A 14,279-nucleotide genomic window follows, 5' to 3' on the forward strand; every position below is an offset into this window, starting at 1 on the left:
ATCTTTGTTGCCAAAACAAAAAAAAAAACCCCAAAAAACAAAACCAAAAAAACCAAAAACAAACCCCGCCCTCCCCCGCCCCTCCACCCACATAAAAGGCAAGGACACTTTCTGTCTTATTCACCACCCTATTCCCAGTGCCTTGCACAGGTCTGGCATATAGTAGCTGTTCCATGAATGCCTGTTGATGAATAAATTGATGTTAACTTCAAAATTCATTATTCCCTAAATATTCTACTGTGCAAACAGTATATGAAAATATTCAGTTTAAGCATAATGCTCTATTATAGACTCAGGTTGGTATTCAGCAACCAGCTGATTTTTCTATGGATTCCTAGAAATTTTACAAAAATGGTAACAAGTTTCTGGGGAAGGAATGTAAGTCTCAACAGGCAAAAGATAAACATACTTGGTATGATAAAAAGCCAACTTGAATTGAGACACACTAAAAATGCACCAGTGTGTGTTGTTGGAAAAACATTTATTGCAATTCAGTGTCAAAAGTTTTTTACAAAAATATGCCACCGTCTGGTACAAACAACTATAAAAAATCAGTTCACATGCAAGAAAAGTGTGCAAATAATTTATACAGAAGGACTTAGCTCACACATTATTAAATAAACATCTTTACATGTAATTGGTCTAACTGTATGCTTTAGTTACAATGTTCAACCCCATCTAATATTTTTCATTTAAAAAAGTACATTAAAGCTTCTAAGCTTAGGACACAGGCTGTAATATACACCCACTTTAGCCAGGGTGATTGGCACTTGGTAGAATAAAGATGGCACCAAGGGTTCCCAAGTATAGAATACAGCTTGGAGCCTTCTGCTTAACAGACTTGTGCATCGTTAATTAAACAAACACATCTATACTCAAAGACAGAAAAAGTCATGTTTAAACTCCAGAATTAATGTTGTAGCAGATGGAGTTTCAAGAAGTTCAGAGTTTTGCAGCAGCCATCATTTTTGGCCAAATGGAGCAGGGCTTAAGTTTTGAGAGATTCTCCAGGAAGCTTTGTTTGCTGAGTGAATTCAAGGACACTTTGAAAAATGCCCAGCAGACAAAGTCATGAATATCACGGCCCCTTGCGCCTGGCTGCCTCATGGAATAATCCCCCTTTGGTTAGTAAAAGATGAGGTTTAGTGGAGAATGAACATCTGCTGGGATAGAAATGCACTGAATCTCATAGCTGGTCCTGAAGGAGGAAATGGAGAAGATGGATTAAAAGTACCTCTGAGTCCAGGGAGAGGAAACGCCTGCTTCGGAATCTCAGTTTCTAGGAAGCAAGCCACTGCCCAGCCCTTCTGTCTTTTTTATAAGGGCCGTTTTTGTAATAAAAATGTTAAGTACCCAAGGAAAAAATAAATTTGTCAAAATTTGCTGCTTTCTTTATAGCAGGCAGGTTGTACTCATTGGAATGCCACATTCACAACAGAATCAGAGTTCTGTAAAAACATTAAGCAGCTCCTTAACTTCTCCAGTAAGAATCAGGGCCTTGAAATGGACATGTTAATGGCCAGATGACCAACTCTGGGCAGTCTCCCATGCCTTCCACAGTGAAGGTCTTGAGAAAAATCACATCCAATGTCATGTGTCTCCAGCTATACCAAAAGGTGCTTGGGGTGGAGGGCTGGGGGCAGCTGAAGTTGGCATTCAGCTCTGCCACTGAGTACTAGGTGGGCTGAGGCATGTCCCCTAAACATTCTGGACCTCTTTCTCATCTTGAAAGACAGAAGCTCTAAGTCTAAAGTCTGGGGTAGGAGTTTCCATTCTTTGGAAAACCAAAGAGGGTTACTCTCCTTAATGAAACTGAGAAGAAAGTATCTACAGAAAACACTGAATTTAAAGGAATTATGACCTTGTTTGTTGAAACCATCAAGGACCCAAGATATATCAAAGAGCAACATCTCTGTATTGGCCTAGAGGTTCAGAGTGTTTTGAGGTCTGTTTAAGCACTAATAGGATTTTAGGCCAGCATCCAGTCAGAAGAGATGGTTCACAGACTCAGAGAGTTGGAAACAGATTAAAAAAAAATAGATGTCAACATAGAAAATGATGATAGAGTTTAGTTAAAAAAATTCACACATAAAATGGAGTGTTTGCGTAGCAAGACATTATTGCACTTATAGCCTGGTAGAAAAACATAAACTCAGGTGTGTATTTTATAATAAACATTGTATTGAATGCTAAGAATGATATACTATTGAACAGCTCTTGAATTGTTTGCCTCCTTGTAAATCATACCACTTGTTTAGACAATTGAAATTCCAAGCTGTGTCTCTTCTCCCATATAAAAACAACAGATACAAGGAGCCTCCGTTAGTAGCAAGCTCCTCATGGGAAAGGGTATGTGAATCCACAAAGATGAGAACTGTGGCAGTGGCAGAATGCACACCTATTACCTTACTTCCCAAGTGCTAGTAGAACCTGCCCTAGTGTTCAGAGTTTTGTAGTGCAAACTCGGTTCCTCTGAAATACATCTTTCAAGCCACTTGAATGTAAACCCGGTCATCATTACACAAAAATCACCTCACAACTGATACATTGGGGATGCTTTCACCTAATGGCTTTTGTTCATCTGCCATTGGCCCTCCCATCCAATTGATTTGTCTGTTCAAAGTAACAGCAATGAGTAATCATGCAATCTAGTTTAAAATGCCTTTGGATTTTTTTCTGGGTCTTGCTCTCTAGGGTGAGCACTCTTGAGCTTCACGTATTCTCCTTATCCCAAACGCCGGGCCTTACTCTCAAGAGACTCTAGGCTCACTGCCCATAAACCTTTGAGTTGGACCAAATCTTAACATCCCTGTGGATTTGCTCATACTGCCCTGGGCAAACTCTTTCCTTATTTGGAAGTCTGAATTACTTCATATTTGACATCTATTTTGGAATTCTGTTTTACAGGGTTTAGGATGGGGTAGGTAGGCACAAGAAAGAGAGTAGAGCATTCTCTCTCTCCCAGCAATTTCCACTGTTGTGCCCCTTCTGGCTTTTAGACCAGCAGTTCTGAGACAGGCATTATTTGCTTTCGTTTGATAGGTCAGGTTGTCCGGGATGGTTTGCTAATATTATTGTTTAGAGAGCAAGAATTGTCTTAACTCTACTTATATGTGAGGCTCTGGCCATACTTAACAGCTACCACGTGGCACTAACACAGATACACTGTGCCTGCTGTGCTGTTCCCATCATCCCCACACAAGCCACAACATTAAAGACATGCCATTTCCATTCCTTTCCCTCTCCCTCGCTACCTGCCATTTTCTTCCTTATTCTCCTCTTCCAATGAAAGACAACCACAAAGGTTGATTTCTTTTTCATTTTCCTTAAAAAATTTCCTTGACTCTGTCATATACCAGCTTCAGTAACACCAAAGGACAAGGGGAGAGCCCACCGGCACCATCTTGGTAAACATTTCAGAAGACCGTAACCCTTCTCTTGGGGCAGGGGTCATCTTGCACAGATGCACATGGTTGCCTGGGGTTGATCGTGCAGGCATGTGCACTGTTGACAGTCTAATTGAGACCACTGTCCCAGTTTTGTGCTGACAGTCCACAGCAGGCAATGTTTCTGGGACTGCAAACCTGAAGGCAATGAGGAGTTTCTGTCTTGATCAGCATGAAGGGGCAGAGATCACAAGTTGATGGTGAGATGTGGAAGGCCACGAACCCCTAAATCTAAAAAATGTCACTGAGAGTCAAAGGTTCCAGAGCTCTCTCAGTGATGGCACACCCAGCTCCACCCCACGTCTTTAAGGAAGCTGCTGAGAAATTGGAGAGAACCTGACAATTACGGAAGAAGTAGCTTTTTATTCAACAGTCTAGGTCCCGCATTCCCAATGGGAGATTGATTCAGGGGAGGGAGATTGCAAAACAAAAAACAAAACAAAACAAAACAAAACCAAACCTTAGATATTACAGTGGTTCGTGACCCTCCAAAGCTCAGTCTTACCCGACAAAATCCTATTCTTTCATATTTAATTTTTCTTATTAGGGAAAATTTAAATCAATGTAGTTTTTTTCTCCTTTGGGGGATGATAATGAAAAAAAAACTTGAGAAATCCTGGTGTAAGCATAAATGTTGCAAAGTGAGGAGCACCTAAGAGTAGTTTCCTTCTCTTCAGAAGGCTGATGCGTGGGTAGTGTGCTATTGAGGGCGGGGATTCAGAGGTGTTCTATCACTAGCTTGTCTCTTTCCTCCTTTCTCTTCATGCTTAGCCATATTCCCCCTTTCCAGGTCACCCCAAAGGTCACCTCTTAAAGACACACTGTTTCTCAACTTGAATGTGGACCAGGTTCCTATTTCTGCTTCACTTATTTGCCAAAGGCATGCAAACTTTATTTGGAAAAAAAAAAAAAAAAAGCATATACAACTGCAAATATATGTACACTGTTGTAGGAAAGCAACAATATTCTATAAAAAGTGAAAAACAAAAACATCCCCCATCTGCTCCCAGGAATATTTTACAATGAACTCATTAGGTCCTGAGATTTCCTTTCTTCCACAGTTACCTGCTGATATTTGCCTCGCAAGATCCTCTTGGAATCTTCGTGTTTTAATTACCCATCCCGGAAGCAAACTTAAGATGAACTCGTGGTACCTCTTCTCCCTATTTAGCTGGAACTCTAGCCTTGATTTTTAATCACTCACCTTTGCAAAAAGCCCCAGCTCGGATGGACTAATTTTGATGTTGGCCCTAAAGAAAAGAAGCTCCTCAGCTCATCTCCCTGACAAGGGAAACAGCAATTGGTAAGCTGTTTAACTGGCTGACTGTAAAACCCGTCTTTCAAGCCTCAGCACTCCAGCCCCACTCAGTCCACAGACACAGGCTTATCCATGAAGATACCCAAGGAAGGAAGTTAAGCAGGAATAAGGAAGCCTTCACAGCTATTTTATTGGGTGACTAATTCTATCATCTTTTCTGCAGCAGGACGTCCTCTGGGACAGCTTTTTTTGTTTTGTTTTGTTTTAGAGACAGGCTGGAGTGCAGTGGCACGATCATAGCTCACTACAAACCTCGAACTCCCGGGCTCAAGCAATTCTCCCCTGGGGATTGTTTTAAATTAGCCTCCTCTTCCCCCAGATGAGCTACAACATGACAGGAAAAAAGGAACATGTACTTTGGGGTTGTTCTGGTAAACAGACAACTCCAAGGAGGGCCCTGTTTGCCTGAAAAGGAAGTCTGAAACCAGAGGACGGTTGCCTCTAATATCTCTTTCCATTTTAAATCACTTTTTATCGTGATGAAAACACTTACAAGGAAAACAGACACTGCCTACTGAATCACATGCTTTGTCAGAGAGGGCACTCTACGCTTTTAGAGGTAGACCATTGTGTGGTATCTCTGTAGGGTAAGGTTCTGTGCCCATGCAGGTTTACGATGGGTGGCGCTTCCTCCACCTTCTCAAAACAAACACCAGATCAAACCCCAGAGCCCAAGGGTTTCTCCTATGCAGTTTTCTTTCTTCTTCTTCTTTTTTTTCTAAACACGCTTTCACATTGTAAACAAAGCATTCTATTTTGTATTTGAGTTTTGCCTTTTTCTTCCTAGGGAACTCTAAAGGAGTTTCCGTGAACATCAAGAGAATTCCATTTTCACCGTTGAAACAGAATTATTGCCCTTATAGTCTTGCTGGCAAATTGTTAGAAAAAAAGTTTATTTACAGTATTTCTGCTTTTCCATACCAATCCTAGTGAGCAGTGCACATTCTTAAATTCCCCGTCAGCAACTGCGTTTCTCCTCTCCAATGTCCTCTCCATGACTTATCTCTGAAGATTCGAGCCAATGTTTAAAATGTACACTATTTACAAATGAAGTGTCCAAATGCCATATTCCCAGCTCTCCAGGCAGCAGGGGGATCCTTCTGAAGTGCCGTCACGTGCTGGGGTTCAGAACTTGAACAAGTTGATAAAGTCTTGGGGTGAAAGTGAAACGGAGCAGCTCTCTGGGTTATTGGCAGTGCACGGATGGTCAGTGCCCTGGAAAGAAACACATGGTTATGACGTGGTTAGGTTCAAGTTCTCAGAGGCTGCTCATTGGCTTTTGGCACCATAAGGCATTTTCTAGCTTCAAAGCAACGATTCTGTCAATAATGCCACAGGCCTAAATGGTGCATGTTCTTTCTCGTATGTGGGAGCTTTAAAAGTAGATTTCATGAAGATAGAGAGTAAACTGGTGGTTACCAGAGCAGGGAAAGGGAAAAAGAAGGGGATGCAGGAAAGTAGATTAATGGGTACAAGGATGTGGTATGATAGAAGGAGTAAGACCTGCTGTTAGGTCAGTAAGTGAATACAGTTTACAATGATCTATTGATCATTTCAGGCTGGGCGCAGTGGCTCACACCTGTAATCCCAGCACTTTGGGAGACTGAGGCAGGTGGATTACTTGAGGTCAGGTGTTCAAGACCAGCTAACATGGCGAAACCCCGTCTCTACTAAAAATACAAACATTAGCTGGGAGTGGTGGCACATGCCTGTAATCCCAGCTACCTGGGGCGGCTGAGGCAGGACAATTGCTTGAACTTGGGAGGTGGAGGTTGTAGTGAGCTGAGATTCCACCACTGCACTCCAGCCTGGGTGACAGAGTGAGTGAGACTCCGTCTCAAAAAAAAAAAAAAAAAAAAAAATCTGTTGAGTATTTCAAAACAGCCAGAAGAAAAGAATTGGAATGGTTCTAGCATAAATAAGTGACAAATATTTAAGGTTATGAATGTGTCAAGTACATTGATTTAATCTTTACAAATTACATGAATTCCATTATCACATGGAACCTGAAACTACGTCCATCTATGATGCATCAGTGAAAAAATTTTACAGGTCTGGAAAAATTAAGAGCTGTGTGTTTCCATGTGCAAGTGCGTACCTGTACACACAGAGAGAGGAGGATTTAAGGGTGGGTGGGTGGAACACAGAAAAAAATAAACATAAGAAGGTGAGGAAAATGGAGGTCTGTAAAAGTCCTCCATTTCCACCCTCTCTGGTGCTGAATCAGTTTCTTTGATGGGGAAGAGGCAGGCCCGTGCTGGCCTCACCATGCTGGCTGGCACTCTTGGCTCTCAGGGGCTGGGCTGGGGGTCTGTGGCGGCCACCTCTGAGACACATACCTTCCAGGAAAGGATGTGACAGTGTTTGCAAAGCTGAAGGGTATCTCCATACTGCTCTTTCCTTGGGTAACATCGGACAAGTTTAAAATACATCTTCTTCCAATCCAGCTGCCCTTTGTCTGACAGAATTAATCGTTTGCGGATCTAAAATGAATAAGAGGAATTGCAAGAGAGTTTGTCAAGAAGATGGCTTGTGGTTTTTCTGGTTCTGAAAAGGTTTACTCTCATCTTCTTTCCCCTCTTTTGATTTCTCCGATAGCCAGGGGGGAAAGCTGTCATTATAGAAAGAAATATCTTCTTAGCTCTCCTCAGTTAAACAGTAGCTTTTAACCAAGCTTAAAACAAAACGAAACAAAAAAAACCAGGTGGCTGGTGACACGTTACTAGTGACCTTTACTAAACTGTGGCTGGATGGTCCTTTAAAGTTTAGGTGATTTCAATAAACAACTTCAATCTTTTCTTTGCTATAGCCTTGAGTGATCATTTCCAGGGAGCTGTAATAACTGCTTGGCACTAGGGCTCTATTTTCTATCTAAATATTAGTGGCTTCATGAACAGAACTTGTTGAACTCACACATCCATAAAAAGAAACTGGAAAAAGACCAACAGACTCGAGGCAGCATGATGAAGGGAAACAGGCTTGGAGCTGTGTCTGAAGGCCCGGATTCAAGGTCAGGGCCAGTTTCCTCACCCAGAGAGCCACTTCACTAATTCGGATGTGTCACTGAGCCATTTGTGGCTTTAGTCCCTTGATCTGTTTAAAGTGGGCACAACAATACCTATCTTTCCCTGGGCCATTAGAATAAAATGAAATAATATCTATAAACGTACTTTAAGGCCGGGCATGGTGGCTCACGCCTGTAATCCCAGCACTTTGGGAGGCCGAGGCAGGTGGATCACCTGAGGTCAGGAGTTTGAGACCAGCCTGGGCAACATAGAGAGACCCTGTTTCTACAAAAATAATAATTAAAAAATCATCCAGGTGCAGTGGCATGAGCCTGTAGTTCCAGCTACTTGGGAGGCTGAGGTGGGAGGGTTGCTTGAGCCCAGGTGGCTGAGGCTGCAGTGAGCTATGATTGTGTCACTGCACTCCAGCCTGGGCCATAGAGCAAGATGCTGTCTCAAAAAACAGGGAAACCTGGAGTAGGGGGAACCCAGACCTCAGGCTCGAGTAGGGTGCCAAGGAAGCTGGGGTGGGAGATGGAGAAGGAGGGTGGGAGGAAAGCCTGCCGGGCCTTGCCGACCTGCCGCTCGGAGAAGTGGTACTGGCAGAGTTTCTTCCACAGCAGCCGGTCTTCGCTGAGCACGTGCAGGTCAGGGGCCGCCTGGCCCAGGCTGACCAGGTCCCGGCCGTCGCTCAGCCTCTGCATGATGTTCAGTTGTAGGCACAAAGGCAGGTCAGTGAAGGTGAGGCCTTTGAAGGCAGGCTGCAGAGAGAAGGGTGATAATAGGTGAGGGGCCGGGGAGCAGCAATTCACCAGACCACACCCTCCAACCATGCAGCTGTCCCCCTGTCCTCTACCCTCGAGGCAGTTTATTGATAAGAGGTTGAAAGCAGTAGTAAATCTCTCCATCCTAAATGCAGACACAGGACCATGGCCATCACCCAGAAAGAACAGCGTGAGGTGGGCTGAGCTGAGAGGCACCAGAGGGATCTCCTTACATTTCATGAAGCTTTCAACCTTCACTCTTAGAGACTCTCCCAGTATGGCATGTTGGATCCTCATGCTTTACTCAGTTCACACAATTATAAGATTCGCTGCCTTCCTGAAGGCCTCACTGCCCTGGATGGAGTAGCCCAGCCTGCCACCCCAAGTCCCATCTCTCTGGCACTCTCCAGACCTCAGGTCCCTCCAGGTAGATTTACTCACTGGCACCCAAACACGCCTGGCACAGCCTGGACTCAATGCCTCCACCTTCCCAGTCCTCTCTGCTCAGCCACATAGTCCTCCTGCTCAGATATAGTTCAAACCCGCTTCCTCTGAAAGGCCTTTCTGTTTTTGTGACTACTTTACTCACTGCACCTTCCTAGGATTCTTGGGATCTTTTTCAGACACTTTTTGCAATATCCTTCTTTTTGTCATGAACATGAACTTTTTTTCCAAAAGAACCTTTGAAGGGAATGTTCTTGCTGGAACTTAAGCTCTATGAAGGCAGGAATTTTAATCTTTTTTCACTACTGTGTCCTGGGTGTCTATAAGAGTGGCCAGCACATAGAAGGCACTCAACAAATATCTGTGGAATAAATGAAGCCCAAATAATGAAATAGGTAGAAAGCAACACCACAAAGACTCTGTGCTGGGTTGTGTGTGTGTGTGTGTGTGTGTGTGTGTGCGTGTGCGCGCGCACATTGGGAGTGGCAGGTCCAGAAGCCTTTGGCCCAAGCTCCACCCTTCCTTGAGACATCTCTATTCCAACCTAGGGCTTCGTGGAACATTTTGAAAACTGGTGGTCTGTGGATAATATCTTGGCAATTAATCGCAAACTTCTCCAAGAGCTTCTGGTATATCCCTGAACTTAATATATTTAAGCCTTTATTGTTTTAAATTTTGATGGGCTTATGATATCCTGCCCAGATGTACATCCTTGAAGGCAGGGTCTCACTCTGTGTCCCTTGTAGCCTAGCGCAGCACAAACCACCTCTTCTGAGTGCCTCCTATGGCTTGGTGCTAAGGCTGCTGCAATGAGCTCTTTAGGCTGGTGAGAGACCCAGAAGCAGAAACAAATAACTGTAAAGTAACATAAAATAATACAGTAAATGGTGTCATGGAGGGAAGCACGAAGTGCTGTGGGAAGAATCTGGACCCGGGGATCCGCAAATCTATTTGCTGATGTGCCTCGAACAGCAACAGGCTGCTGCCATCCAGATCAGTCAACAGATCACCTGGGAACTGCAGTTCCTTGTCCAGACCCTGCTGGTTCTGGGTGAGCCCTTGATTTTGGACTACTCACATTTTTACATCAATGTTCTGTGACCTTTGAGAGTTCACAGAAAAAATAATACAGGATGAAGAAACCCATACCTAGCTCAGGGGAAAATATCCTGAGAGTGGGTATCAATTTCCCTTCTCACATTTTTACAGGAGCCAAACTCTGTACGAAGCACATTGAAGCCCAAACGTACGGGGGATTCCAGGAGACACTTGATCTGGGCAGTTCTGTCCCCAGCAAGGCAGGGTAGGCCCGAGGTGGGGAGGGAGCAGTGGCAAGGGAGCTTGAGGTGGCTGAGCTGTGGAGAAGAATGGGAGGTGCAGGGGAGGGACAGGCAGCATGGCTGCATCCCACGTCCCCTGGGGAGTTTCCCCATGTCCAAAATGAATGGCTTAGGAGACTGATGATCCCTCCCAGCTCCAACAATCTCAGATGTCGAAGGACTTCAGCCTCCTATTTCATTCAAAGTATCTATGACTTGACAATTTCTACCCCTCGGTTCTACCCCAAGCTGCTGGGCAGAACTCTCCATTGTTTGCAAGCTTCGGGTCTTTGCCAACTGCAGAAGGCCCTAGACCTATTTATCGTTTATTATCTGCTGCTGATCATATGAGCTAATAAAACTGCCATGAGATTTTCTTCTCGTTTCCAGCACTTCAAAGCCTCTACTTTTTTGGTTAAAACTCCCAGGCCAATTATTACATTAACTCCTATTAAAGGCAAGTCCACTTGGCAGAGTTCACTCTGTCAAATTTTTAAACCTGAACTTTTCCAAAATCCTTGCCCAGAACCCATGCTGAGCCTTTCCTTCTGATAAGTGGTTAACTTCTTACATGCCTCTTCCTTTTGAACTAAACACATACAAGAAAAAATAGTCACTCTCGCTCCTGTAGTCAAGCATTTGGCTGACATTCACTCGGGTCTATGTCACCCCTCACATGCTTCAAAACATTCTCTTAATTTTTTCCTTCCTTCTTTATTATATTAATCATTTTGCCAATAAAAATTGGCTCCATAGAATTAGATACGAAAATTTTGCAGGAAAACAAGATTTTATGCTGGGAGGAGACTGAGATAGAACTTTGGCAAAACAGAAAGCATTTACTCTGAAAGTCGACTTCATATTTGCATGTAATAACATACTTGTCTTTGGGTCAAACTGTTAAAAAAAAAAAAAAAGTAAGTTGTAAAATACAGTCCAGACTGAAGTAATTAAGTCCTTTCTCTTTCTCTTTCTCTCTCAATTTCACTTTCCTCTGGAGGGTTGAGCATCTGTGTGGAGGCTGCGTGCAATGGCTCACGCCTGTAATCCTAGCACTTTGGGAGGCTGAAGTGGGAGGATTGCTTGAGCCCAAAAGTTCGAGAACAGCCTGGGAAAGATGGTGAAACCCTGTCCCTGCTAAAAATACAAAAATTAGCTGGGTGTGGTGGCAAGCGCCTATAGTCCTAGCTACTCAGGAGGCTGAGGTGGGAGAGTCACCTGAGCCTGGGCAATGGGAATAAGACCCTGTCTCAAAAAACAAAACAAAACAAACGAAACCAAAAAAAAAAAAAAAAACCAAAAAGAAAAGCCCTTTAAAGCTTCATTGTTTCCAGTACAGCTCTCAATATAAGGAAGCTCAGAGTGAAGGAGGGTTGGGACAGAGGACAGTGGGAGGCAGGTGCAGTGACTGAAAGCATAGCTTCTGCAGACAGACCTGGAGTCAGTCCTTGTACCACATCCTACCGAGTGTGAGGCCTCAGCCAAATTATTCTTAACCACTTGGTCTAATTGTTCTCAGTTAGAATGTGAAAAAAATCTTATCTTACAGTGTTGCTGGGCGGGGCAGATGAGCTAATGCATAGAAGCATAGTACAGTGCCCAGTAAATGCTAGCCACTGTCATGACTCCTATTTACAATTCTTCACTAGGTGAGTTAATTAATACATGTAAAAGACTCAGAAGAGTGCCTGCACAGAGCCAGCCCTTAGTGCTAACAGCCGACACACTTACAAGACTTACTGTGCATTAGGCACTGCGCCATCTGCTTTCTATATATTAACTGATTACATCTCACACCACGGCTATGCATAGACACTGTTGCAACTATTTTCCAAATGAGGAAAGTGAGGCATGGAGAGACTGAATAACTTGCCTCAAATCCTGCAGTTGGGGCCGGGCATGGTGGCACATGCCTGTCATTCCAGCAACTTGGGAGGCCGAGGTGGGCGGATCACTTGAGGTCAGGAGTTTGAGACCAGCCTGGCCAACATGGTGAAACCCCGTGGCTATCAAAAAATTCAAAAATTATCCAGGCATGGTGGTGCATGCCTGTAATCCGAGCTACTGGGGAGTCTGAGGTGGAAGAATCACCTGAATCACCTCAGGAGGTGGAAGGTGCAGTGAGCTGAGATTGTACCACTGCACTCCAACCTGGGTGACAGAGACCCTGCCTCAAAAAAAGAAATCCTGCAGTTGGTAAATTATTATCATCATGCATAATACAGGGCCATATTTTCCACTTGTGTTCCTTTGACCATTGAACGAGTACTCAGGCAGGGAATGGGAGGAGATTCCCTTTCAACCATTCATTCATTCAACTCAGATTTGCTGACTGTCTCCTGCTCTGTGCCAGGAAGAGGGAATAGATGGGTAATGTACTTTCTTTGTAGAGCTTATAAGCCAGTGGACAGAGACAGAAAAGTGCACACACAAGAAAATTTCAGATCATAACTGCTCGGAAGAAGGTGACATGATAGTGATGAATGGTGATGTCCATAGATTGGAGGGTCAAGGAAGGCAGCAAGCTTCAAAGCCCTGAGGCAGGGCCAAGCTTGGCGTATGCAGAGAATAGCTTGGTTTGGCTAGAGCTGCCCGTGCAGAAGAGTAGTGAGTGAACTTCAGTGTCTGATCTCTTCTTCATAGGATCTCACTGGATTCAAGAGGGTCTTTTAAAAAGCTGGATCATTGGATAAATAGCTGGAAGAAAGCTGGATTGAAAAAGTTTGGAAACCACTGATGTTGAGCAAGCTTTGCCATTTTAGGAATAGGGAGTCCAGGGTTCCGGCCTCAGCTCTGGCCCTAACTGCTGTCTATAGCTAAGAACGTCACTGGGCATCTCTGGTCCCCACTGCACTTCCACTCCAAGAGGGGTGACAGCAGCTACAATAGCTGCCTCTGAAGGGTGTTTGTGGATGAGCTAAGGAGGGCTCTGAGGATCTAAGCCTATGGCAGTGCGGGGTATACGAGCAGATGTGGCCAAGAGGGGTCCTTGGAGGTGGACAGAGGGAACAGAGGCAAACTCCAGGCAAGTGTGACCATCTAGAGGTTTTTTTTTTTTTCCCTTGAGATAGAGTCTTGCTCTGTCATCCAGGCTCGGTATGCAGTGGCATGATCTTGGCTCACTGCAACCTCCACCTCCCGGGTTCAAGTGATTCTCCTGCCTCAGCCTCCCAAGTAGCTGGGACTACAGATGTGTACTACTATGTCTGGCTAATTTTTGCATTTTTAGTAAAGATGGGGTTTCACCATGTTGACCGGGCTGGTCTCAAACTCCTGACCTCAGGTGATCCACCTGCCTTGGCCTCCCAAATTGCTAGGATTACAGACATAAGCCACCACGCCTGGCCAAGTGTGACCATCTAAATGGGTGTTCTGAAGTTGCTAAAGGGAAGATACCTTGGGAAATATGGACCTGCTTGTTGATATCACTAGCTGGGCTATTCTCTCCTGGCCTTAGAATAATCCCAGTCAGTCACTCCAGGTCATAGAGAATGGCAGAAATCAGGTAGAAAGTATATGTGGGTTTCTGTGAGAGAAGCTGGAAACCTGGGTCTCACATTCACATGGTCAGACTATGTGCCTACACTTGAGCCGTGGGAATGGGGTACCTTATTAGAATGAATTGGGTTAATTTTCATAATAAATATGCACATTCTCTTTTTTTTGAGAAGGAGACTTGCTCTGTTGCCCAGGCTGGAGTGCAGTGGTGCGATCTAGGCTCACTATAACCTCTGTCTCTCTGGTTCAAGTGATTCTCCTGCCTCAGCCTCCCAAGTAGCTGGGACTACAGGTGCGCACCATCATACCTGCCTAAATTTTGCAGTTTTAGTAGAGATGGGGTTTCATCATGCTCATCAGCTGACCTCAATCTTCTGACCTTGTGATCTACCTGCCTTGGTCTACCAGAGTGCTGGAATTACAGGCGTGGGCCACTGTGCCTGGCCCATATTCTCTTAAAAAAGTCAAATACCTGAGACAGTTTC

General features: G+C 44.3%; 1 protein-coding gene across 2 annotated transcripts in view; it reads right to left on the reverse strand.

The window, feature by feature from the left end:
- Window positions 1-464: 464 nt before the first annotated feature.
- The window catches only part of FBXO32 (F-box protein 32), a 42,854-nt gene continuing 29,039 nt past the window's right edge, over window positions 465-14,279 (reverse strand). For both annotated transcript variants that reach the window (XM_074387105.1, XM_003933734.4), the window contains 3 exons: window positions 8,348-8,530; window positions 7,104-7,247; window positions 465-5,979 (listed from right to left, as the gene is read on the reverse strand). In XM_074387105.1, the coding sequence (XP_074243206.1) occupies window positions 5,890-5,979; window positions 7,104-7,247; window positions 8,348-8,530 (417 nt within the window). In that variant the 3' untranslated portion in view covers window positions 465-5,889. The remainder of the gene's footprint in view (window positions 5,980-7,103; window positions 7,248-8,347; window positions 8,531-14,279) is intronic.

Source organism: Saimiri boliviensis, chromosome 15 (genome assembly GCF_048565385.1).
Source record: "Saimiri boliviensis isolate mSaiBol1 chromosome 15, mSaiBol1.pri, whole genome shotgun sequence".
NCBI lineage: Eukaryota > Metazoa > Chordata > Mammalia > Primates > Cebidae > Saimiri > Saimiri boliviensis.